Source organism: Mytilus californianus, unplaced genomic scaffold (genome assembly GCF_021869535.1).
Source record: "Mytilus californianus isolate M0D057914Y unplaced genomic scaffold, xbMytCali1.0.p SCAF_6, whole genome shotgun sequence".
Taxonomy (NCBI): domain Eukaryota; kingdom Metazoa; phylum Mollusca; class Bivalvia; order Mytilida; family Mytilidae; genus Mytilus; species Mytilus californianus.
In genome coordinates this window covers 113,205,242-113,233,085 of record NW_026262712.1, presented here as the reverse complement: position 1 = coordinate 113,233,085, position 27,844 = coordinate 113,205,242, and the positions used below count along the sequence as shown (strand labels likewise).

Below are 27,844 nucleotides of genomic sequence, written 5' to 3'. Positions count from 1 at the left end.
TGGCTAAACAATCTCCATGGAATGAGATGTGCCAATGCTAATACAACTGCATACCAAATACCATTGACTTATTATAAGTCGTTCCCTTTAAACAAACCTGAACACAAACATTGACTTGTAAACTATGTAAAAGTTTCAAAGTCAATGAACCATGATCAGGGGTGGGGCTATATAATCTCCAAGGAAACAATACTTGCAAATGCCAATACATTTGCATACCAAATATCATTGACTTAACATTAGAAGTTCATCTTAAACTGATCTAATCACAAACTAATACATGTAAACTAAGCAAAAGTTTCAAAGTCAATAGACCATGACTGAGGGGGCGGAGCCAAATATTCTCCATGGAAATGAGATGTGCTAATGCTTATACAACTGAAAACCAATTAACATTGGTAGGTTCCCCTTGAACTAACCTAATCACAAACTAATACATGTTAACTTAGCAAAATTTTCAAAGTCAATAGACCATGACTAAGGGGGCGGAGCCGATTAATCTCCATGGAAATGAGAATTGCCCATGCTTATACAACTGCATACCAAATATCATTGACCTACCACTAGTGGTTCCCCATAAATTGACCTAATCACAAACTAATACATGTAAACTATGAAAAGTGTCAAAGTCAATAGACCTTGACTGAGGGGGCGGGGCCAAATTATCTCCATAGTAATGAGATGTGCTAATGCTAATACAACTGCATACCAAATATCATTGACCTACCACTAGTGGTTCACCATGAACAAGACCTAATCACAAACTAATACATTGTTGACGCTGCCGCCGCCGACGCCGGAAACAGCATACCTATGTCTTGCTTTTTGACTCCGTCAAGGCGAGACAAAAATAGTGATGCTCTTTATTCGTATGTCTAAGGTTTTTTAAGCTTAATAATGAACCGGGCCTAATGAACGCGACGCAAACACACTTGACCAATATCATAAGGTGATATTGCTTGAACTTCGTCGTTATCCCGGAGATTGGGCAGTCAACTTTTAAAGGTGTCAACTTCAACTTCGATTTCATTTTGGCTGCTCTGAAATGATTTGGTTTCCTAAACATTTTATACCTAGCGTACTTAATCATTTAAGTTTAGACACATTTGACTTCTGGACGGAAATTGAGCTTATATGTTCATATTGCTACTTGTTGTCCGACAGTTCTTGATTGAGAAAACAGCCCAGTGACAGTGCTTCGGTACTAGCATGATTTAAGCGATAGAGTTGAATTTGCAATTAGTAACGTATATAATTGTGTCAAAAATTAAAAAAAATTAAAACTCCCTGAGACAATCTTAACCTTGAAACGATTTTGCCCTTTTTATTTTTAGCATAACGAATGTTTATGGGTTTGATTTTCTTGATGGGATCCCTTGTTGGTATTTAGCGCCACTTTCAGAGACCTTGGATATATAATTGCGACCAGGTTTTATTGGTGAAGGGAGCTTGTGTACCCTTAGGGAACCCCAATCCGACGACTAAGAGAAGCCCCCAAATTTCCACTTGATCTCGAGAGTACATGAAGAATGTAAATCCAGAAATTAATCATCGGACGTACTGACATCAGTATCATACGTCTGCATTTGGTTACTTTCATATTGAAATTACAAACATAGATAATAGATAAAAATCAGACAGCAAAAAAAGGTGACAAAGCGAAATAAGAAATAGAAAACATTAATGAACAACTTGGCAAACATCTATTCAATAGTACCATCATGCTTTTTTTATTACCATTAACAAAAATCGGTATGATGCATTTTATACACAAATATTTGAATTTTTGTTTCTAATACAGAATTATTTTTCAATGCTAAGCTAGGAGGCTAATCATATTATTATATAACTTCAAAAAGGGGGGGGGGGGGGGGAGGGTTATGGTTTTTTCCTCAAAAAATATTCTCATTCCCAAATTGATGAAAAAAATATTCTGAATCCAGATTTTTCCAATACCTTATAGTGTTAAATTTTGAACAAAATAATTTGATTGATAGCGTTGAAAAATTAAATTGATTGATTGATTGTTGGTTGCTTAACGTCCAGTGGCAAATATTTCATGCATGTTCAGGACGAGAACAAATTAACAATAAATACAAAAGGTAGGTCTTGTAAAAGAGGCCACCCGGGATGATGGTCGGGGAAATTTGGACTGCCACTGGAAAATGAGGGTATGTTGGATAGGGACGGAAATTTTGCCTTGCAACAGGCCACCTACGGACCCCTCAAAGAGTTGTTGCAAGGGTTCTTAACGTGCAAAGAGCGTGGCACTCTCTTTAGACGAGGCATCGGATTTAACGTCCCCATTCTGACCGGACGTGGCTGCAAACTTGTACATCCCGCACAACCAAACGGATGCCCCACTTTGGCAAGCGTTTTACTGCCGGTCGGAAGAAGACCAAGTGACCATATTTCTATTCCCCAGTTACCCTTGGGGGTGAAAAAATTTATTACACTTTTCTGACTCAGACAAAAAACCATAACCCTCCCCCCTAATTGAAGTTAAATGGTTGCTCCCTTATATAGCTTCCTGTTTGGTTTTGCTGATTGGTTTTCGTTTGTTGGGTGCCTTTTTTCTGGTCTTTGTAACATTCGGTAGTTTACAAGAAGAGAGTTGTATTAAGTCTTTAGTAAAATTGTAGAAAGAATAAAGACTGAGTGATAGAATATTCATACTAGAAATTGATCTTTTTGACTCTAATATATACCTACAGTTGTTAATACGCGAGTGTTGGTGTGCGGTGTATGTCACAGGAAAACATACCTTTTCACGGATGTTTGTTTCACACATCCGTAAAAGGACGTTAATCATCATACTTGGAATACGTATTATACAACCATACGTATAATGATTGAAACCTAAGTTAATAACGGACAATATTCGGAAAACAAACATGTAATTGATTAAATCTTGCATTCTTAGGGTCGATTGACAAATTTGCATAATATGGATATTCGGACCATCTCTAATTATCTTTATAGGTATGTAAAGATCGGTGTAGGGAGAAAGAAAACAATACAATTTAACATTTAGAAAACATGGACCTAGGATACAACAGACTATATAAATCGTAGCCTTATTTATGTTTTACCGATATAATAATGTACTTAATGTGATTACAGAAATAAATGTGAACGTGATGTCAAAACATTCCCCATGACAATGAAAATTTACTATATAAATAGAATATAAATTTCCTAGGTACCCGGAATTAGGAAATATAACCTTACAAACTAGGTTTCATGGTTGAAAAAGCGGACAGAATTAAATGGAAATGTCAATGAGCTAGTTATTAAATTTATTTCATCTAAAGCTTGATAAAATCGTTTTAATTCCTGTCCTAAATATCAAACATTTGTAGTAATGTGTTTTTCCATTATTTGATAAAAATTAAAATAATGTAATGAATAAGAAGCAACAGTTGTATACTGATGTTCAATCGCGTAAATCCAATTTTAATATACAAATCAAGATTTAAAAAAAAAACTAAGAAAACCGTACGAACTCCAAACGAAGCTATGCGCAAAACTGCATGGGTACAGGTATCAAATTGTATTTTAAAACGACAAATTGAAATATACAAGGTCAATAAGAATAAGAATATGAATAAGAATAAATAGTTAAAATGTATTTAAACAAATAAAATATGGTACATTTGGCAAAAATGGCTACCATGGTTTGTGCTTTTACATAACTACTCTGGTTTTTAACAACTATTGGTATATTTTTAAGTGGTAAAACGATGTTATGAGGTTTGCGCTAAATGAAAAAAAAAAATTCTCTACGGGTTATTCAAAGATACTGTTTATGGGTATTTGTTTTCCAGATTTGACAAAACAATTGTTAAATATTTTGACTAGCAGATCAATGCTGTCTTCTATCTTTTATAATTAACAATGTACATGCATGCAAAACTTTTTCGAAATACTAAGAATTTTCTACCCCTGGAAAAGATTACCTTAGCTGTATTAGTCAATTATGTGGAATTTACGGTCCTCAATGCTCTTCGACTAAGTACCTAATTTCGAGCGTCACTGATGAGTCTTTTGTAGATGAAACGCGCGTCTGGCATACAAAATTGTAAGCCTGGTATCAATGATGAGTTAAATTAATACAAGTAAAAAAACAGGACGGAAATAAGCATTAATGAGTATACCATACACTGAAGCAATTATATCATTACTATGTCGTAGTCAGACGTACAAAGGAAGGACAAGCCAGATCTTTAAATGGTCAAGTTAAAGACGAGCAAACAAATCAAATGGTAACAATTACCACTTTAGGGAATGCAATTCTTATTTTTACCGCGCCACATAACCAGGATTTCATAAGTAATAAGACTAAAATGTAGAATGGATCTAGAAGGGCTGGTCAAATCACGTTCAGATTGTCGGCATAGGTTTGTTCCAGGTGATGATTTTGATCAGAGGAAATCGTGACCTTCCATTCAAGAACGATGATTTACCTTCACTACATATAAAATAAAATGGTCAGCATGGGGAGCTTTAACAAATGAAAAAGTATATATAAACTTCAGTAATTATTCAACTCTATTTAAATTCAAAATAATTGTTTGATTTTAGTTGTCCGTATCTTTGTAAATTATGTCCTAATAATTGTCAACATAAGTACCCACAAACAAACCATATGAAATACTAATAACCAAAGAAAACAGTATGAGGGTTAAGAAGGTCGGGTTTTCTAATTATTTGAAGCATACGTGAAAATTTCCACTAAAAATAGATTTGGTTCTTCCAGTTTAAGCTATGCGAACTAAATATGACCAAGTTATGTAAAGGTCAGTATTTAAATGTCTCTCTTTCAGGACTTACTGACCTTCTTACTAGAAAAATTTCCACAAATTCTCCGAAAGGAATGACCATAACAAACATTTTAGTTGTTGGCAATATTTTTTATAGCAAATAAAATACTTATTTAATATTTGACGAAGGTAAATTCAGAAAAGCGATTTAGATGCACCAATTTTATAGTGTTATTTTCCTATGCTAGTACTGGGTCGATACCGCAGCTGATGGACTGCTAGTCCACGACGGTATCGTCAGCTCAGTAGTCATTAAGCATTGACATGATTCAAAACATACCTTTCCTAAATTCAACTTTAATAAATTTAGAAATTATAAAGAAACTGATGTTCCAACTTCCTCAGGCAAAATTGACTTTGAGGGAATTCAAAATTGTTCTTAAGTCCCGTTTGGTGAAATAGCCCTTAAACATTCAAGTATATTTGTACATCCCTGGCTTGCAAATGTTTGTGGTTGATCGTTGTTGATGAAGGTAAATCCAGAAAAGCGTTTTGGATAAAGCAAATTTATAATATGTTATTTTCATTGAAATAAAGTCTGTAATTAGTTCTTTTTACCTTAAAACCTGGTAAGCCTTGTGAATTCACGTTAAGATTATTAACATAGTTTTGTTTCAAGTGCTGACTTTGATGAGAAGAAATTGTGACCTTCCATTCAAGAACGACATGCTTTACCTCCGCTACATGTAAATAAAATATAATCAACATTGAGAGCTATAAAACATAAAGAAGATTTTATATAGTTCAGTAATTAGTCAACTCAACCTAATGTTTGATTTTAGTTGTTCGTATCTTTGAAAATGGTGTCCTGACAGTTTCGAACATAAGTACCCACAAACAATAAACAAAGGGAAAGGTTTTAGGTTTAAGAAGGACTTTTATAATTCTTTGAAGCAGATAAAAAATTTCCACTAAAAATAGATTTGGTTGTTTCAAACATAAGTACGTACAAACAAGCCATGTGCATAATAAAACAAAGGAAACAGTTTGACATTGTTAATATAATGTTAAAGGAACGACACAAACGTATTTCCGTTAGAACGTTTTATCAGATACGCTTAAATTTATTGAAATGCAGAATATTATTTCTTTGAAAGACTGTTTAGTTTTTACAATAAATAGATTTGGTACTTCAATAAATAGATTTGGTACTTCCATATTACACAATAGTTCGTGAACTTTGCGTGATCTAAGCACAAGCTATTTATAAATATGTAACGGTCAGTATTTAAATGCATCTCTTCATGGAAGAAATCAACTATTTCTCCTACAGGAATGACCGCTTACACATACTTATTAATAAATGTTAAATGACTGTGAAAACTTCTATGACCCATTTAATCTGGCAGTGTCATTCAATTCACGTTTGGATTGTCAGCATTATTTTGTTACATTGCTCCGCCACTGACATGATTTTATAATAAACATTTCTTAAATTTTCCGATTATAAATCAAGAAAAAAAATTTAAACTGATTTCCCACTCCCCCAACCAAAATCGACCTGTAGATGGTTTCGATCATTTGTTTTATATAACTTTTGATTTTAAAGCTTTCCTTGTATGTATAATACATCACTAGCTTTCAAGGTTTTGGGTTTGAACGTTCCTGGGCTATCGGTCATAAAGCTTTACTCAGTACTCGCAGTTCAAAGTTTGTACTCGAAACACTAAATCCAGTATTTTGATTGGTTGATTTCTGAGTCTGAATACGATAATCTCCAGAATCTATGACAAACGAGACGATTTTAATTTTGAAATTATCAATTTCCCCCACCTTATTAGCAATATACCAACTTCACCTGTATATGGGATATACATTTCCCAACTCATTCGGTATTCATGATCTTGCAGCTGCTACTCAGACTTTATAAAACGTCACCAATGTTTGAGCAGAAAGTTGATGGACCAGGGTTATGCCAAAGAACGTCTCGTCTTTTTTTCTAAAAAAAAAGTTCATCGGAAGATACCAAAACCTAGTTGATAAATATTCCGTATCAACTTCACAAATAATACATGATGGTCTTGAAGTATAGATTCTAGGTACCGACGTTGTTCATCATCTTAATTACGTGTGTTCTTTTATTTGTTTTTGTAAATTATTAACCTTTACTGTTTAGTCCATTTTTGGTAATATTCTTTTGGTGTGGTTCGGTACTTATACATCCCACCATTGTGTTATTGTGCTATGGTCTTTTTTTGTATTCTTGTCTTTCATTTTTGCTTATGTGCAATGTCTATATGCCTTTTTGTTTTTCTTTGTTGACATATTTGTTTGTTTTTATAGCGGTTAAGACTATAACACAATGTTGACTGCTGAACCCCAATTTTTGACATTTTTACCTATTATGTCTGTTTGTTTTATTCACACATTGTTGTAAATATAATGAAATTTTATGCGACTGTCATACAAGTGAGAGGTTTTAGCTAGCTATAAATCCAGGCTTAATCCACCATTTTCTACATAAGGAAATGCCTGTACCAAGTTGGGAATATGACAGTTGTTTTCCATTCGTTTGGTATGTTTGAGCTTTTGCCATTTGATAAGGGACTTTCCGTTTTGAATTTTTCTTGGAGTTCGGTTTTTTCGTTATTTTACTTCTTACTCAAAAATTTTAAGACCATAAGCCCACATCAAGTTGTAATCAAGAAAAGCTCTTCGGACGCACCTAAATTGAAGTGTATGGGTAGTTTTTTTTAACAACTAATGACTATGCTAATGATAAATGAGATGCACGTACAAGACTGACAACTAACATAGACCGTCGTGCATTGATTCATTTAATAACATTATCAACATTTGAAAAATTATGTTGTTTACTAGATTTAAACATAAAAGGGATAACAAAAGTTGCAAAAATAACCCCCCGAATAGTACAGCAGACTATGAAGAAGACGATTCTAAGTTGTATAACTTGTTTCCGATCCTTTTGTCGTGTATCATTTCGACAATAAAATTTGTTTTTAAACTCCAACAGACTACATGAACTGCCAACACCCGACTTCTCCGGAAAACAATATTGATATGTTTTTTGAATCTTTAAGAATTTCGAGAAAAGTAAAATATAACATCTTTGAAAAAAAAATACGAAACTAATATCAAACTGTAAACGCTTTATAACTAACGCACACATACGATCGAAAATGCATACGTTAAAATGAATCCAACCTCACGGACATGAGAATTAGTTAAATAAATGGTTTTTTTTTACAAATTTCACTAAAACTATATTGGTGTAGCCTGTAGCTATAGTCCAGCTTGCATATATATAATTAAATTGGCTTGAGAGACAACTATACTTTTAAAGAATAAGGCAATATATATATGTGTTGATATTCAGGTTTTAAAATGAAAAAAATAAAGATATGGCGTCACCGACATATCACAAATAATTCTGCTCTAATCAGAGCTTAGGGCCGCCATGAACTTTCAGTGAGTTATCATAAGTTTTTGATCCGTGTTAAAGGCGCCTAACTATGACTTTGGGGTGAAGTACACCTTTAAAATGCTGAATTTTTCTTTGTATTTTTTGTTGGTTTTTTTTTTCTTTTGTGAAGTGCGTGGCGGGATTTTGTTTCATGAAATGATATACCACTTCTTTTCCTTTCCTATTCAGTTTATTGGCATTTATATACCAGTAATGGTACTTTTAAGTTGATGTATAGAAAAAAACACATACCAATGGATATACATAAAATATCAGTATATTTCAGATGGGACTAATAGATTCAATGTATTAGTCCCAGATATCAACAAAAACATAGCATTTAATATAAACAAACAAAACAAATAACAATATCATAGCGAGGTTGTGTTACATATACTATACCATAGTAGAGGGTGGTTGTGTTACATATACTATACCATAGTAGAGGGTGGTTGTGTTACATTTACGATACCATAGTAGAGGGAGCATGGTTGTGTTACATTTACTTTACCATAGTAGAGGGTGGTTGTGTTACATTTACGATACCATAGTAGAGGGAGCATGGTTGTGTTACATTTACTATACAATAGTAGAGGGTGGTTGTGTTACATTTACTATACCATAGTAGAGGGTGGTTGTGTTACATTTACGATACCATAGTAGAGGGAATTATTGGAGAAAATATATACAAATGAACAATTACACATTATTTGTATTCAAAGTAGGTATTTCTACAAATATTTTAATCCGAGTTTGCATAAAAATCAAATAATCTTTTTATCACATCGTTTTTATTTCATAAGAGGAAATTTACAGTACGGAAGATATAATTAGTACATTGTTTTTTGTATGTTATACAGAGGAAATTAATAGTACGGAAATTATAAATTTTACACTGTTTTGCATGTAATACAAAGGAAATTTCAATGTCTTATAAATGCATAGCTGTATTCTACTTTTAATTCTGTAAGTGCAGGAAAAAATATTTGTAGTGGATTACATGCTTGTTTTATAAAATCATTCAAACAAAGAAAATTAAATAGAAAGTACAAATGCTTATACACTGCTTAATGTTACTTTATAACAGTGGTTATAATTAATAAAATTGAGAATGGAAACGAGGAATGTGTCAAAGAGACAACAACCCGACCAAAGAGCAGAAAACAGCCCAAGGTCACCAATGAGACTTCAACATAGTGAGAAAATCCCGCATCCAGAGGCGGGCTTCAGCTAACTCCTAAACAAAAATGTGTACTAGTTCAGTAAAAACGGACGTCACACTAAACTCCGAAACATATAATAGAACTAAAATGAAAAAAAACATACAAGACTAACAAAGGCCAGAGGCTCCTGACTTGGGACAGGCGCAAAAGTGCGGCGGAGTTAAACATGTTCGACACTAGACTGCATGGTACACGGCCGCTATTCACCAAGTTTCACAATACATAATAATACTTGTATATTCCGAAGGTACGGAGGGAACTAACTTAACACGACGCAAGTTATGTATTAGATAATTGATAGTTATAGTACATCAAAGTAAAAAAACAAAACAGCACAACAAACAATAGGACAACTTAGATACTGTCAACAATAGAAAAGACCCTTCTAGCTTCCACTATAGACGTTAACACAGTCAGCAAAACCCATACCGTATAGTCCGCAGCTAAACAAGGCCCTGATATGACAACATGTGAAACAATTCAAACTCAAAGGCTAACATTTTATGAAAAAAAGTATAAATGAAAAATAATTGAGATCGACCGACAGCAACCAACGACAAATCCCTGAATTAGACGCTCATGACTTGGGACAGGCACATACAGAATGTGGCGTGGGCATTTGTGATGTATGTTTACACAGTTTTTGCTGCTGGATCCCAACTGTTGTCACATTTACCTTGTATGTCTGTTTTGGTTGATAATATAACAGAACTATAAACAATTGTAATATAAGTGTTTGTTAGCTATAAAGCCAGGGTTAACCCACCACTTTCTTCGAAAAATACCTGTATCAAGTCAGGAACATGACAATTGCTTTTCACTCCTTCCGTTGATTGATAACGTTTGATATTGTCAGTTTTTATGGTTCCCTTTTTGAACTTATCTTAGAGTTCGGTATCAATATTTTGTTATATATACCTTTTTTTAAACATGTTTGTTTTAGTCTGTATAAAAAGCAAGAAACGACGCTAACCCAAGTTCCGAAAGGTTTTCGTCTAATCCATGTTTTTTTCTAGAATTTGTTAATGGTGGTTGTATTTTGCTGTTTAACGTCGCTTTATTTTGCATCATGTGACGTTGTCTTAACTTTATGATGAAAGAAGACCAATGTAATGCGAATCATGCTTTTAATTTCTGTTCAGAAACTTGTAAAGACCCCTTGTCGAATACATACTGATTCCGGTGGGGATATGTTCCGTGTTGCCTTCTAGGATTATAAGTGTTTTGTTCATAAATGAATACTTGGAAAACATATATGTAAATATGTACAAATGTATATATACACCTACATTGTTATCAAAACAATTGTATCAGTTTACTTCTTTTTCCTTTATAGGAATATATTTCTGGGTAATGTGTAGGACTTTGCTACTTTATTTGTCTTCAAGCTTTCTAGGAAGGGAATGATTTTGTTTTTTTGTTTTTATATCAAGTTAAATATTTGTATTTAGTGTTGGTGCTATACTTGCTAACGATTGCCTGAAGTAACACTTCAAAGTGTGTATTATATAAATATTTACGATTAAAAGTATCAGGTGTTTTTACAATGTTTTGAATATTGTATGTAGCCTGCAGGATATATTATAGTTCAAAAGATGTAATATACTAATATGTACAATAATGTATGTATTTATTACACCAATCTCTCCAATATATATAAATCATAGATTTATTTACTGATTGATATCGATATACCTGATAGCACGATTAAAACAATAAATAAAACAAAGTCTTAAAATTCAGACGATATCCTCCCAGCAGTCAATGCTAAGTTTTTTTAACGTTGTTTTTTTTTAATTTAGACAAAACTTCAAAGAAAAAGAAAAACAACATCACATAATTTTGCATCAGACCATTTTTGAATGATCAAAATTCATCTCATTGTATTAGAGTACACACTGACAAACCCTGACGGACATCCACTTCATTTGAACTTTGGTGAATATTTGTCTCAATGGCAATCATAACACATCTCCTTATTTTTATGTGTATTAAAAATCATGTTGAAGCTATTGTACTGCTTATGCATTATGACTGATCTATTTTTGTTTTGTTATAGGAAATTATTTTCGTCCTAACCTGCATGAAATATTTGCCACTGGGTGTAAACAAGCAACACTCAATCAATTGCTTTTTTTATTCCCTCCCCCCCCCCCCCCCCCCCCTCGGATTTTTTTCAATTTGATATTATTGCATTTCTTATAGTTCATTTGCCTTTTATTTTTATCACTTTTTTGTACTTTTCGTGTTTTGTTTTTTTTTGTTTTGTGTTTTGTTTTTTTTTGCATTACGACGTGGTATCGTCTTTACTGGGCACCTTACAGTTTAGTTATTTTTTTTGATTGGGAAAAATGCGTTCTTGTCAAACAATCGCGGGTTTTAAAACTCGTTGGTTTGACGTACTCTTACATGAGAGTCTTGTTCTATTAAACAATCCAAGTTGTATCTTTCTCTTATATCTACCCTAGCATATTTTCTTTGGTGATCTATTAAGTATCTAATGTTTTCATTTGTAAACAAAATATTTCAAATTTAGTAATAATGCAATATTGCAATGAAAACGGAAAACTCATATTGTTTAACTGTGAAATTGAACTTCTATAAAGAAATAAATTAGTTAACAACCATGGAATTTAACATTACGCCCTGGTGATGTCATCTTAGTCTGACATATAGATATATCGGTACCTACAATGTGCTAGATTGCATAAACACTGTTTATTGTCACAGCAAGTTTCTTTTTTCTGAATTTCATTAACATTATACTTTAATACACTCGACTCTTATAGCTCTATAATTATAACTTGAAAGCAGCGTGTATATCTGTTACGTCTAGTACCTCGCTTGATCAGTTTTTAGGTATATTTCCCTCGTCAGCTGATTAGTACCTGTACAATAGAGTTTAAAAATACAGGTAACGTAAACCAATCTATAAGCTGATAAAATCGATTTTAGTTTGTTTAACAAAAATCCCCTTTTTGCCGTTCATTGTCTACTTGAATTAAAAGAATTTCTTTGCTGGCAGTTATTCACGATACGCAATAGAAGCACCCTAAATGGGTACTTTTAAAAGCAAATTGTAAAAAAATATAAATAAATATTTGAGTTGCAGCTGAAATGAAATGTTTGTAGTGCATTACTAATTTGCAATCACGTTTTAGTCGCCATATATTATAAATAAAGAAACAAAAATCTCTATGAGTATTTGTCATATTTTTTTTATAATTTTTTTCTTTTATAAATAAAGATTGGCGTCTACAGTAGTTCTATAATGCATTTGTCGTATTGCACGAACTACTGGAAGTATAAGTTGATTTGACTTTGTGTTACTTTTCTCATTTACGGAATTTGGTACTGATGGAAGATATTTAAAAGTCTCTTCAAAGTATCAACTATTTTTGTTGACTCAGGGGCTATTTGGAGTATTGAAGGCTCGACAAATTGCATTAGTGAATGACCATTTGCTATCATAGGGGAGGGCAGGAGGGGAACTCAGTGCAAAAGAATATTCTAGCCTGCTGATAACTGAAAAGAAATAACTTTGGTCGAAAACAGACAAGACAGCATGAAAATGAAATGCAGGCCATTGTAGGAATAAGTTGCGTAGACAAGTGAAATAAAATACCTCGTACTAGCAATATTGAAAAATGAATATTCCATCCGCAAAAATCTTCCCCCTCCCTTTTCCATCGAAAATTTTAAAAAATGTCATCTTCTAGCAGTTGGTTATTATTGAAGATTATACGTTGACCTTGAGATGTCATTCAGTTTATAGTGCTGCTCGGTTGCTGTCTCAATAACACATACCCCTTTATTCGTATTTTAGTTTAAAGACTTAAGCTTTAAAACAATCCACTGTACTGCATTTATATGTATGTATCATATACATGTATATTTAATGTATAATTCATAGCTTGTATCATTGTCATAAAACCACAAAACACTCCACCTGATTGTTAATGTCCTTACTAACTGACCTAAAATCAGAGCAATATTATTTAAAGGGAATACGATTTATATTTATTGAAAATAAAATAATAAGTTTTTATCCGAATGATTTCACAAAATAGTAATTTATGAATGGACACTTAAAGCAACGCTATTTGTAACTCTATCAGCCAAGGTTAGACTAGACAATAATGCTGTACAGCTAGTTAAAAAGCTAAATCGATGACCTAAAAAGCAGTTCACGTCAGACCAATGAGATCCGTGTACTCAAAACGGGAATTTCCCCTTCAATCCAATATTTCTGTATCACGTGGCTTCAGATTGTATATAGTAAACTAAATACACATATAAATATTACAAATGAATTAAATGTAGGATAGTAAAGTGTTAATTTTAAAATATTCTGTCAACCATCTGCAACATCAGCAGTCAAAAGCATCTTTAATAATCGGTATGTCATCAATTTATTATATTTTGCATATGATAGATAATTGATTATTATGTTATACTTTATTTAGTTATAAATTTTTAGAATAGTTTATGAATGCAACCTGAATTATATACTTATTTATTTATTTTTTGATAATTCTTCTGAAGTTATTTAATATATAAAATAAAACGCTGTTTACTTTTTCCTTTTTTGTAATGGCAGCTACAAAAACAAAAGTGACATTAATATTAGCTCTTTCAAGCTGAAGTCATTTTACATGGAACATTACATAAGTCTGTACTGAAGAGTATAGTTTGTTTTTAATGAGTATATAAACAAAGTATCAAGTGATATGATATAATGATTGAAAAAATAATATGAAGACGAAACATAACTTGACCTAATATTGCCATCGATTTTCGTGATGCTAATCTTCGCCATGTCTTATTAATCGATAAATGCCAAAGTGCACTTTGACATTTTAACATCAAATCCTACACTTTTTCAGGAAATTTTTGAATTTTGACATTTTTAAGCGTGATGTTATCTTGTTGATAAGTAAACAGTGATCCGTTTTTATGCACAGATAATTGCATAAAGGATCATCATATCTACATAAAATTCATAAAATGACCAGAGGTTATTTTTCAATTTTAAAGATGATACCGATTAGAGTTTTCCAAGATTTGGCCTGTTTACAGTGTTAAAGCTCTTGTCAAATGATCAATCAAATTTTAACTTACGACAGGTAAATATATATGGCCTACAGGAATTTCGGGTAGAATCGTCGTAGAAAACGTGGGCTGGAACTCCGAAAACTTTGTAGTCATATATTGGTTACAATCTTACAAATGCTTTAGGCCTTTAATGTCTTTTGATTATTGGAGGGCTGTCGGTTTATAAAATGATGCCGCGTGCCGTAAGATTTCATAGTTGTAATTTGTAATTAATGAGAAAAAGGTGTAAAGAGACCGAAATCTTATAAAACGTTCGGACTTATAAGCTTACTTCATACAGTGCAATCAGTTACCATCTATACAACATCTATCTCAGACTAACGGACTTTAATCATATAATGTACAACATGAGTGCTACAACCCGTTATACCACTGACATAGGAAATCTACATCGTTATCATTCTATGTATTTCAGACCAATATCACCAGAGTTTCCCCTAAGTCAGGACGATCTCATAGATATGGCTTCATCTCCACAAATTGTAAGTAAAGTTAATATTAAAAAACTCATAAAGGATAAAAGAAGAAAAAATGAAATAATCAATATCTTGAAGAATATAAATTGAAGAAATTGAATTAAGAATTTTGAAAATTATATAAATCAATAATACCATGCTTTAGCATAAGTAACTATCATAATGCCTGGACAGTAATAATCTATTATTTGATGCTTATGAGAGAATATACAAACAATTTTTTCATTTGCTTAAGTTTTTTAAAAGGCAAAAAAGGTTAAAGGTATTTCATGCCTAATTTATAATGGGTATATCAAAATATTAGTTAAGGATTATATCTTATAGTACAAGAGAATTTTAATCTTATTTAATTTTGAAATCATTTCCCCGAATATCTAATCCAGTTTTGTGAACTTTTCCCAAAATTAAACCAAATAAGAATTAAAAATGCAATTTTGTTCATTCACTTCTAGATTTGTGTAGTGGTTAGTTCGTTGTTTATAAAGACTTGTTACAAATGAATTTAACTGAACAGTTATTGCGTTTGTGTTTGCAGGTTCCATCTGAAGGTTACCATAGTGACATGTCAGAGTCTGAAATGTCTTTCCATGACCAAGAACCAATGATTATCAAACAAGAGAAAATCTACGGCTGCTGTAGCCCATCATCAGAATACGAAACTAAAACTTTCATGGATTTATCCACCAAAATGGGTAAATATATACAATAACTTATTACACTTTGATGATAGTTCATATCAATTACTTGAAAGAAAATATTTATTTTTTTAAATGACTTAATAAATAACCAAGCTGACATGCTTTTATTTGTAAATACAAAGTTGAAGTTGAAAGTTAAAGTTGAAAGATAACTTGGTATTTACATTTTTGTTGGTTTTCGTTTTTCAGAATACACTGAACAAAGTGAAAATACACAATTACTGAGCTGGACACGAAAACATCCAGAACACTGGGAGAGCAGGGAAGTTTTAGACTGGGTGTACTATGTTGCTGATGAACTGTTTCCAGAAAGCGAATCACCAATCAGAGGCGAGAAATTTCAGAACATAACCGGGTCCCAGCTTTGCAGAATGGCTCTCCCCGATTTTCTTGACTGTGACAGTTATTATGGAAAGTCATTGTACGACACATTCCGTAGCTGTCTTAATCAAGGTAACTATTTTCAGGTTAATGGTTTTTTTGTTCAAAATCCATGAAAAATAACGAATGGGTGACAAAAAAAGATAAAAGTTTATTTCTGTAGTGCAGACTAATTAAAACAGTTTGATAAATCATTTTTGGTGTCATTTTACGTCGAGAATGTTCACAAAAAGTTGTCAAGATTTACATATAAATTAGGCATAACTTTATACAATAAACTGCTATTTACAAGTTGAGTACACCATTTGCAATTCTCATTATTTTATGATTTCAGGACGTTTTATTGAACCTGCTCCATGTGATTATACAACAGACTATTTGAACACAAATGTTCCAGAGTTCTACAAAATGTACCAGATCTCAGAAAATATTGAACCAGTAACCATAGATACACGAACAGAAAGTAAGTTTTCAAAACATTTTCATAACTGTAAATTAAATAAATTTGATATTGCTGTAGTTTAAAAATATAAAGTAAATAGATAAACAGAGAGAGAGAGAGAGGAAAAGAGAAAAACTCAAACAATTAAAGGTAAAGGGGGAAAATGAAACTTTTATTGGTCAATTTACTTGAAGAAGAGCAATTAGTCGTTTATTATTATTATCATAATGATAAATATTATTATTATTTATTATTTATAAATTTTTTTCATAGAAATGTTAGAGGAGAATTTAAACCTTGTAACAAAAATTGACGATATGGATGGTATGAGAAAAGTACAGATTGGAGGAATGTGGATACCATTTGACGATGATCCATCCAACATCCCTGATGCATTCTTACAAGTCGGAGATCAAGTTTTAGATTATATTAGTGAAGATGGTAAGTGGTCAACATTTATTGGTTGTATCCATTTATTTTGTTCTTAGTAAGTGAATTGAGATTAATATGGAGATTTCTTAATGCTGGAATGTAACTATGAGAAAATGATACTTGAACGACAACACACTTGATAATTGTACCATTTTAGCTAGTATACTAGTATCAAATATTTTTATTATTTACAAAATTAAACTTAATGACTCCTATTTTTATTTTCAGAATCTGACCGATCAAGCGATATCAGCAATGACGGATCACGATTTTTGTCACTTTCAAATCATTCATGCACAGACATTCCATTATTACCCCCATATCAACGAACGCGTCCACAATCTAGTGTTTCAAGTGACGAAGGTGTGTGTATGGACGAACCAGTGTCTCCAACAGAAACAAAACCTAAAAAAGGACGACGTGTTGGTCAGGGTTCAAAGGGCAATCATTTGTGGGAATTTGTTAGAGACTTATTAAAAGATCCCAGTTTGAACCCGACATTGTTGAGATGGGAAGATAAAGAAGCTGGAGTATTCCGATTCGTTCAGTCTGAAGCTGTTGCCAAGATGTGGGGACGTAAAAAGAACAATCCCGGTATGACTTACGAAAAGCTGAGCCGAGCAATGAGGTAGGTTTTATACAAAGCTAGTCAAGCATGTTAAATTTAGACAATGGTAGCATGGGAAGCAATGTCAAATGTATCGTTGCATATTTGTTCAATAATATTTTACTTATCATGTTTTGTAAAATGGTTATATCTTATAGTGACAATATATTGACTCTTTTACTGTTAAGAAACTTACGAACTTTAATTTATTTTAAAGAAAGTGGAATAGTTGAGTAGATAATCAGGTTAATGGGTTTCCATAGTACAACAATATCTAATGTTTGACTTTTCCATGTGCAGGTTCTGTAGATCAGCTGGCTACTTCGCTGAAGTGCCAAAATCTGGCAAATTCCCGAAGAAATTATGCTTTAGATTTGGTCCAAAAGCTTATGGATGGAAAGAGGTGTAGAGAATGCTTTAGGTTAATAACTATTTATATATTGTGTGCACTAACAAGCTTGCTTGGTTATGGGCTTTATGTTGTGTCTGTCTTTTTCTATGTCTAACTTCTAAAAAATCACAATAATTTACACATTCTTTTTACTTTCCTGTATTCAATACATTTTTCTTATTTTCCTTTTTATTTTTCTCTTTTTTTCTTCTACTCACATGCTAACTTAACCCGTTTCATATATTTTTCTTGATAATCTTGATAAACCTCTTTTTGCACTAATTCTTTTTTCATTTTTCTTCCAATCTGCTAATTCTTTTTTTTTTTTGTCTTTCTTATTTTAATAATACATATTTCTTTTTAATACATATTTACCACATCTCCTTATTTTTTTATTGGTAATAAAAGAAATATAGAAATTTTTGAAATGTAAAAGTAGTCAACAGTTTAATTTTTGTACTTACAATTTTTAAATATAGACATGTGTAAAGAAATATAATTACATAATAAATATTTTTTTGATATTAAACACAGTAAGTTTAAAGATCAATCGATAACTAATCTCAATGTGTTGCATGATCTGGTGAAAGATTATTTATAGAATTGTGCATGATGATTTTATCATATTAAATGAGATTTGTTTGCTTGTATAATCTCTTGTTGAATGTCCCTTTTTTTGCACTTTCAGGTACTATTACAAACGAGGCATTCTCGAACGAGTCGACGGAAGGCGACTGGTTTACAAATTTGGACCATTTTCCACTGGCTGGAAAGAATGAGAACATTTAGTTGCCAGTCTTAGTTAACCGCTTGAGTTAATTCCGCAAGATGACGATGAATGACGAGAAATACGGAAAAGATCTCAGAGAGTTGAGCTCGATAGATTCCGCTCCAGGACAATCTTACAAAACATCAGTATTAGAGGCATAGAAATAGATCAGCAACCAAGTGTATGGCCACTCATCATTCCGTGACTTAATCATCCATGACAATCATTTTCTATAAAATCTGAAATCCGACAATGGCCATGGTAAAGGTTCTATCGAATCAGAAATCCGACTAAAGTCACGTGGTGTATATGAGTTGATAATCTAGTTAAGATTGTCAGAGTTGTATCTCTGTAAAGGGAATTAGGTTCTCCGTTCGCATGTAGCCGATTATTGTTTTCTACAAAGGAGTTGATAATCCACCTATTATTGTTATATTGTTGTAAAAATCTCATAATTTATAGATTGTTTATATTTGATATTTATTTTTGTATATTTTTATAAAAAAAAAGTAAATTAATAAATTGTTGATCATAGTTTTCTTTTGATCTCTATCTACAGAAGATTTATAACCTGCAGATCATGTCTATAAGATAGAACCTACTGTTTTACTCAAAACAGCTTGACATTTTAAATGATCACATCATTAGGAGAAAACTAGACTATCCTATATATTGTATATGTAACCTTTTATAAGGTGTTCATAATGTCCTAATGTCATTTCCTGAGTGGAAATTTTCAGTATTGGTCCCAATGGCGACGGGGAAAACATCTCGTAATGTAGACTAGTCTCATAATAGAGTACCTATTATTGTCATATCACAGTCACGAAAAAAAGGTCTGTACGAATGAAATGTCTACCTCATTAGTCCGAAAGTATTAAAAGAGAGTTCAATTAACAATATTAAACAAACAAGGAGATGTATTATGATTGTCAATGAAAAAACTATCCACCATACCCCAAATGACGAGGGTGTTACCAACTGTAGGCCAACATACAACCTTCAGCAATGAACAAAACCCATACCGAATAGTTTTATAATACTTGAATGAGATCAGTCCTGTCGGGTTAAGAATTGTTTTCTGTTGACAATATTTCTTGCTTTTGATTTGATTCGATTTGAAACACGATAAACTTCAAATATATACACTTATCTTCCAAACTTTTACAAATATCGGATGGTCTTCAACAATGAAAGATACTATGTATATCAACGTTACCCTTAGTGTTGACTTTATAGCTAGTAAAAGCATATTATTAATCAAAATATCGGTATACACTTGTTAAACAGGTACCTTTCACTAACGGGTTGTAACACGACGGATGTTGCTAGTGGAGGATCAACGGGCACCTGACTGAAGCCCCGATTTTGTATTTGATAGTGACACTGATAGTTATGGCAAAACATAAAAAAAGGATTGTTATAAAACGACCAAAGTTCATTTGTATGAAGGGAAGTTAGAGGAAATACACCTATAAAAACGCATATATAAATAGAAAAAAAGTTTTCTATGTAAAATTTATCATAGCGTAGGAAGAAAAAGGACTTCAATATTTATGACATAACATGTAGAACAAACATCATGCCGGTCTGTATATTTGTTCACGATGCTGTTTGTCCTGTAAAGTATATGTATGGAATAGAACCAATACTGAACCTCAAAGCTGTTTGTCCTGTAAAGTATATATATGGAATAGAACCACTACTGAACCTCAAAGATTATGTGTTTGTTTTTAAAGATTATCGCGTAAGATTTCTGTGAAATGGGAAAGGTGTTACTGACTTTTCCCGATAAATAAGTAAAGGGACGATAGTTGCCAACAGTAATACTAAGGGAGTGTATCAGTGTTCGATAGAGATTATGTTTAGGTGCATAAACTTCTTACAATCAATGTTAAAAATTCAGGAACTTTATAAAGTCCCTTTAAAACAACAGTACTCTAGATCTGTATTGGAAAAAAAAGTATGTACTAAATCATATTTAACGGTTTTGAACCATTCAAATTCGAATGTACTTTTTACAAAGAAGGTAAAAGGATTCGGCATTGTGAAAATGGCTACTAACTCCTTGTATATATCTGTGACATTTCACAAAGACAACGAAAACTAATAATATCCTGTGTCAAGTATGTCCAATGTATCCATACTGAAGGACATTTACAACCTTGAACGTGACCATTAGAAGGTTGATTATGAAACGTTTATTCAGTGTGAATGTGAATATATAATTAAAGTATAAAGTGAATTATAGTGGATACGTGGGTCATCTGAATGACCAATGTTAGTCGGTCAGCTATTTTCGATTTGTGAACAAAGAGAGAGGCGAAAGATACCATAGGAATATTCAACTTTCTTGTGATTATAAAGTAACAATCGATGCTGACATTACATTAAACATTAGTGAGGCGTTGTCAGATTCAAAGAAGATTTTGTTTGTTTGATATAAATTAAATTTTAAGTAAAAAAAGTTTAAAACTTAACACCTAAATAATCGAAACGAAGAAAGCCATGCAAACTTGTCAATATTTTGCACTTTTTTAAATTTCTATATTGATAAAATTTGAAAATAATTTAATTGATTGATTGATAGTTACTCATTTGGCGCAAAAAAGCCAAATCGCGATTATTTGAACCATCAGTGATTAGCCTTTTCGGCATAGAATATGAAAGGAATAAAAATAATGAGATATGTCAGATTTTAAAACGTCAGCTAAATTCAAAACGTGTTTGCAAATATTTATGCCAATCTTAGTCCAAAATGTCTTACAGAATATTGCAATTATTTTATGACACTGTGTTAGAACTGGTTTCAAAACTTCGTAATAATTCCAGTAATATACGTCTATAGCTTACCACTGACCTTTGATGGAATAACTTGATTGACAAGTTGTGCTATGATACTCGCCTGCGGCTCGTTGTCATATCTATGAGATATCAGTCGTGATATGCTTATCCTAACGGTTATAACCTATAATTGATTTCAAACTTATGTTAAATGTCATGGAAATCTTTATTCGTTTGAAAAATGATCTTTTTGTGTAATATTAGTACGGACCGGGATATTTATTTAATTTCTGCTCAATCTATTTGTTTGTCTGCATTTTTTAAATTTCAATACCAGTAAAATAAATGAGCCAATCAAGTTAATTATATTCCAAAAATATAGTGTTAACCAAAAATATTATCATAAAAGGCTAACGAAAGGTGTAGAAAACTTGACTATAGAAGTTGACAAAACGATGTTCTTTGTCAGACAACGAAAACAAAATGTATAAGTAATAAATCGAGCAGAACATTGTACAACACACGAAATAAAACTAGCATATACATCATGAATTTCTGACGTAGAGAGACTTTTTATTATCAGGTGTATTTACATCTTGTTATTTTGTGTTTTGTTATTCTGACTTTTGTGTTGACGTTTCAGTCTGCTTGTGCTTGTTTTTATGGATAATAGATAGTATGGTACACTCAAGTTAATTTTTAAGAGTTTTGATAACAGATTTCGTGTGTTGGATGTGATAAACTTATTATATATATATATTTTTTAATTTTTATTTGTTTGATTTTAATTGAACAGTTTTTTAACTAGGTGTGGTACAATAAGCACAATGATAATTTTCAGTCAGGATTTGGTTGGAATTATGTGACACATGTACAACCATGTATGTTACATCTATAGTAGCCACACTCATATCCTCTTTTCCTCGATTGTGAGAATTATTACCGAATTTTTACTAACCATGAGCAACACCGACTGATGCTACCTCTGGAATATTTAGCAGGAACTAGGAACCGGGGGAGGGAGAGGTGGGTCATGGTGTTCTCTATTTGTCTTTGACTTACTTATTGCGTTGCCCTTGGGCAGCTTCTCCCTCTTTTGTTCAAGAACGTTTATTGTATGAAACATATATAAAAAAAGTCAGTAAAGATACTGGTCAGGCTTATAATTTTATACACACAAGACGTGCGTGTTTTTTTATAAAAGACTCATTAGGGACGCTCGAATCAAAAAGATGGAAGGCCAAATAAAGTACGAATTTGAGGACCTAGATTGTTTTTACAAAATGTAGTCATTCTCACAAACTACTCTTGTCAATAGAGTTCCGTTTGCTATGTTTGATGGATATCAGTGTCTGAGCAAACAATTAATGAGCCAGGGTTTCGTCAAAGAATGTCTCGTCCTTTTTCTCAATTATAGTTCATTGGAAATTACCAATACTTAAGAGATAAACATTCAGTGCCGACTTCACAAATAATACAAGATGGTCTTGAGTTATAGATTCTAAGTGTTGAAGTTATGTATCTTTTTATTTAATTTACAGTTTTCCCTTTATTTGTCTTCGTGCTATTATGTTTCTTTTGGTCATATGACTTTTGACGTGACTCGGTATTTATGCATCCCGTTGTCGGATGTTTGACTTTGAGCATTCCTGGTTCATATTGGTCCTGAAGTGCGATTCGGACACAAGAGATTTTTACAGTGTTGTTTCCATTTTGTTTACCCTTGTTTTTATATTTTACTTAATTTGTACTTTATTGAGAAAGTGTATACTATATACGGGACGTTCTTGTCAATTTACTGTACTATCACCTACAAAAACTGTTTTATTGGCGTCTTTGTCAAATTATCTATCAACTATATAACACATTTTTTGTTGGCGTCTTTGTTTGATTTATTTGTATGTTTGTTTGAAGTTTTGAGTCACTTTTGTTTTATATTTGTGATGTATCGTTACACAGGTTTGACTGCTGGATCCCAATTAATGTCACATTACTCTATAACGTCTGTTTGTGTTGCTCACCCAGTTTTATCAATATTAATGAACTATAAACATTTTTCATACAAGTGGGAGGTGCATCTAGACTTAAAACCAGGTTTAACCCACCATTTTCTTCGAAAATGCCTGTACGAAATCAGGAATATGACAGTTGTTTTTCACTGGTTCCGTTGGTTGATAACGTTTCATTTTATAAGCTCCCCTTTTTTAATTTACCGTGGAGTTCTGTATTTTTGTTATACTTTTTTAAAACGCAGCCTCGTAAGAACTGCATGATTTGCAAACGTTTACGTAAATGAAAGAGGATAAACTGGACTCTAAACACACCATGACCTTTCAGCTGCTCTGGCTTAGACACGGCTGTTTGTCTGTAAGAGGGATGTATAAATACACAGCCACACTCTATTGAACTCAATGATACGTTAACTGTCATTGCAGTGGGAATATTGGCGATCTACAAAATAGCCGTACTCAAGATACCTGTTCCAGATTAATAATAAGACAGTAAAGTTTTTTTTATCAACGGGGATCTTTAAAAGAGATTTTCTCAAAAATAGGCTGAAATTTTCTTTTTGTGAAATTGAACATGTAATTGTCGACTATGCGTTTGACTCCCTTTCTATACAAAATTCAACCAACTTCTGTTGACCTGTAAACGTAAAATGACCGGCTGGATTGACTTCCCGACTTTCTAGTGAACATCTGTGGACGACAAATGGTAAATGTTCGTTCTAGATCTATAAGACGAAAAGACATCACATATATGTATAAAGATTTGAACAGCACTCCTGAATAAAGATGTACATGATTGATTGTTTGTTGCTTCGCGTCCACTGGCAAATATTTCATGGCTGTTCAGAACGAGAACAAATTAACAATGAATACTATAGGTACGTCCTGTAATAGAGGCCATCCGAGATAAAGGTCGGTGAAATTCGGACTGCCACTGGAAAATGAGGGATTATTGGATAGGGACAGAAATTATGCCTTGCAACAGGTCACCTACAGACCCCTCAAAAAGTTCTTGCAAAGGTTCTTAACGTGCAGAGAGCGTGGCACCCTCTATACACGAGACATCGGATTTGACGTCCCCATTCTGACCAGACGTGGCTGCGTACTCGTACATCCCGCATAACCAAACGGACGTCCCATTTAGGCAAGAAGTTTACTGCCAGTAGGAAGAAGACCAAGAGTGACTATATTTCTATTCCCCAGTCACATTTGTGGGGTAGTTGAACACTACAAATATGAAATAATAGCGTAAAAAAGGCTAATACCTCGTCACAGCAAATGGCCTTCGTCAGTGTCGATCTTTCTTCATTGTTTGTTGCTGAATATTTGCGTTGTTTTGATTTTGCTATCAGCTGAATCTTTTAATACTTTGATCTATCTGTGAAATTATCAACATTTTCACCAAATATTAACTTTTTGGATAAAAAGGGGTAATAAATACAAACAAAATAACAACAATATTTGTAAATTACACACTCTGAATTGTATCCTGCAGGGTACATGTACATATAATTATATCAAAACATTTTTATACCAAATATTGTATCACATTTCAAACAATTATTCGTTAAATATTTAGTTCGGGCATAGAATTATTTGTTTAGCTGAAATAAGCACCATAAATTAAAAACATAAGATATCAAGGGGGCAATGGGGAAAATGGAAGATACCGAGGGCAACACAAAACAATAAGCCGAGGAAAGACACCAAATCGACAAACCAAAAAACAAAAACTAAAGACTAATCAACAAAATTACTTGTAAATAATATTGTGACCCTTGAGAAACCGTATTTACAAATAATTACAAAGAAAAAACCTAAGCAACACAAACATGAAGAACCATTTAAATGAAAACTACTTCCCGTAATTTTTAAAAGAAAAGATAAATATAACAACTGACAGTAGCGCTTCCTTAGTAACATCTTCTTCCTTAGTTACGTCAGCGAAAACCAGAAAAATAAACATATAGCATAATAATACAAATATTAAATTTAATTAATCAAAGCTGACTTCTAATCGTTTAACACTTCCCCATAAAACTATTCCAGAATGGTTATTTTTAGCACTGCACGGATATTGATACGTTATACTAATGCTGATTTGTTATCATTTTTATTGTAGTAATTTCTTTTAAATTGAGTTAGTTCAACTTCGATATCCAATGCATGTGCATGCTGCTATCAAAAAGGGGGGAGACATAAAGGGGGCAATTCAAAACCTAACGTCGAAGAAAAACAACAACATTGCTAAAAGAAAAACGAAGAAACGACAGACAACACAAAACAGCAAAAAAAAGATTGAGATACACAGAAAACAGCGAGCGAACTTCACGTGTAAGTATATGACCTTGTAAGACGGAAGTACAAGTCTTAAATTTGTGTACAATAAGCTTTTGGGTCGTGCGTATGCATTTTTATTCGGTTTAAAAACAAATGGAGCCAACATTATTTGAGAACAGATCACGTGTCTGGTATCTTATAATATAGATCATGGCTACATTTTGTACCCAAATGACTCATGTGATACAAAGACCACATTAAAAACACAAAATTTAACCATTAAATGTCTACTAATACCCAGCAGAATATGAATTTAGAGTGTGGTTAAAAAAATCTGTTCAAAATTAAATTTATCGATCGTTATTCTTATTCAGAGACATAAACCCAGAGGAAACCTGGTGTAGACAAATATGATCCAGCTTCTCTAGTTGAAGGTATGACTCCCTTTTACGTAAATGCCGCAACGGGTGTCTGTGGCTGTGCGAGATGTAAAAATTAAAAAACTGTCCTTTGGAAGGGATAACAGAGGGGAGTACTATGCTTTAATCACGAAAAAGACCACTCAAGCATAGCATCGTCAAGAGCAGACTCATTTGGACCCTTTTGTCAAAATTTTACCAATCCTGCCGTACTTTCGATATATTTTTGAGGCAGTCAAAATTCCGTTATCTTATATTTCCAATCACAAAAAACTATTATAATCAATTTTAATTTCATGCTCATTTTATATCATCGTTTTTACGTTTCTCCACAAGATATTCGGTTTGCTGTTGGACAGTAGAGCATCAACAATCAATAATTATATAAACCTAAAAGATATGGATAGCAGTTAGGGATAAATATACTAAAAGTACGCCATGTATTACTCCATGCTCCTGTCGTCTTCATCGGACGGTCAATATATCAGTTCATCATTATAGATTATCAGGCAAAGCACAGAAATACCAATAAAACGCCGTTTCTTTAAAATATATGTTCGAGCGTTTCAAAACATTCTTGTCACTTACCGATATCCTTCTCTTTTTACTTCGACCCATTTTACATAACTAATTATATATGTATAATCTTGAAGACCTATATTGACCATAATTAAGTAAGTCTAATATATCAAACTATCCATTGGTTTTAGGTGTAGTCCTATACAAAAGATATATTGGTAATACGAGAGAGAGAGAGAGAGAGAGAGAGAGAGAGAGAGGATTTATGTGTAGTCCTATACAAAAATTGTTTTCAATTTAGGCTTGTCCTATACAAAAAGATATATTGGTAATACATAATATATATATAGAGAGAGAGAGAGTTGCTGTAAGATATGAACTTTTAAGGTCAGAGTTGAAAACCTTCTAGCAATTACTTATAGGATGACAAGCAGCAAAACAAACTGTTGCTTTTTAATAAAGGTTAGTTCCTAGTATCTGATGAGGTTATTGTCCTTTGTATAACCCACTCATAACAATTACCATCGAACTTGACACGTATAACTAATTACAGATATAATCTGATACATAGTTGACGTAGGATTAGAAAAAATATCATACAAATTAATGGTAACGAAATGACATAGTTGAAGCAACATACGTTGTTCATCTAAATAAATTTCTTATTTTAAGTCCATTCATGCTTAAAGTGAGTTTAATTAATTGTTATGCTTATTGACAATTTTTATGTGTATATTTTATACTTATTCTCTAGAAGTATGATATAAGATAAATTTTTTTGAATATTGTTGAAGACGGTGTGTTTTCTTTCATATGTTTTTTCTTTTTCTTTTACTATTTAAGCGTTGGAATTTTATACAAACCCCACAACATCTTTTTATTCGTAAAAGCAATTAAAGCCTAAGTCTATTACCAACTACAAAAAATTCGGAGGGTAAGAATAATGTGCTTCACAAATATTCTGCTTTACATGCAAATCCACCCAATGTTTGACTGAGGTATATAATGTGTTTATTTAAATATTTCTCGTCATGTAGTAAAGCCCATGTGGG

General features: G+C 32.5%; 1 protein-coding gene across 2 annotated transcripts in view; it reads left to right on the top strand.

Annotated features, from left to right (window-relative positions):
* Positions 1 to 19,315, top strand: part of LOC127704505 (ETS-related transcription factor Elf-3-like) — a 44,239-nt gene extending 24,924 nt beyond the window's left edge. Inside the window, exons 1-9 of one of the 2 annotated variants that reach the window (XM_052208596.1) lie at positions 13,723 to 13,869; positions 15,001 to 15,067; positions 15,597 to 15,753; positions 15,949 to 16,212; positions 16,475 to 16,603; positions 16,856 to 17,023; positions 17,243 to 17,642; positions 17,922 to 18,042; positions 18,701 to 19,315. In XM_052208596.1, the coding sequence (XP_052064556.1) occupies positions 15,047 to 15,067; positions 15,597 to 15,753; positions 15,949 to 16,212; positions 16,475 to 16,603; positions 16,856 to 17,023; positions 17,243 to 17,642; positions 17,922 to 18,030 (1,248 nt within the window). In that variant the 5' untranslated portion in view covers positions 13,723 to 13,869; positions 15,001 to 15,046 and the 3' untranslated portion in view covers positions 18,031 to 18,042; positions 18,701 to 19,315. Of the gene's footprint in view, positions 1 to 13,722; positions 13,870 to 15,000; positions 15,068 to 15,596; positions 15,754 to 15,948; positions 16,213 to 16,474; positions 16,604 to 16,855; positions 17,024 to 17,242; positions 17,643 to 17,921; positions 18,043 to 18,700 lie in introns of those variants that run through there. The other variant, XM_052208597.1, reaches the window with a different exon arrangement.
* Positions 19,316 to 27,844: the final 8,529 nt, after the last annotated feature.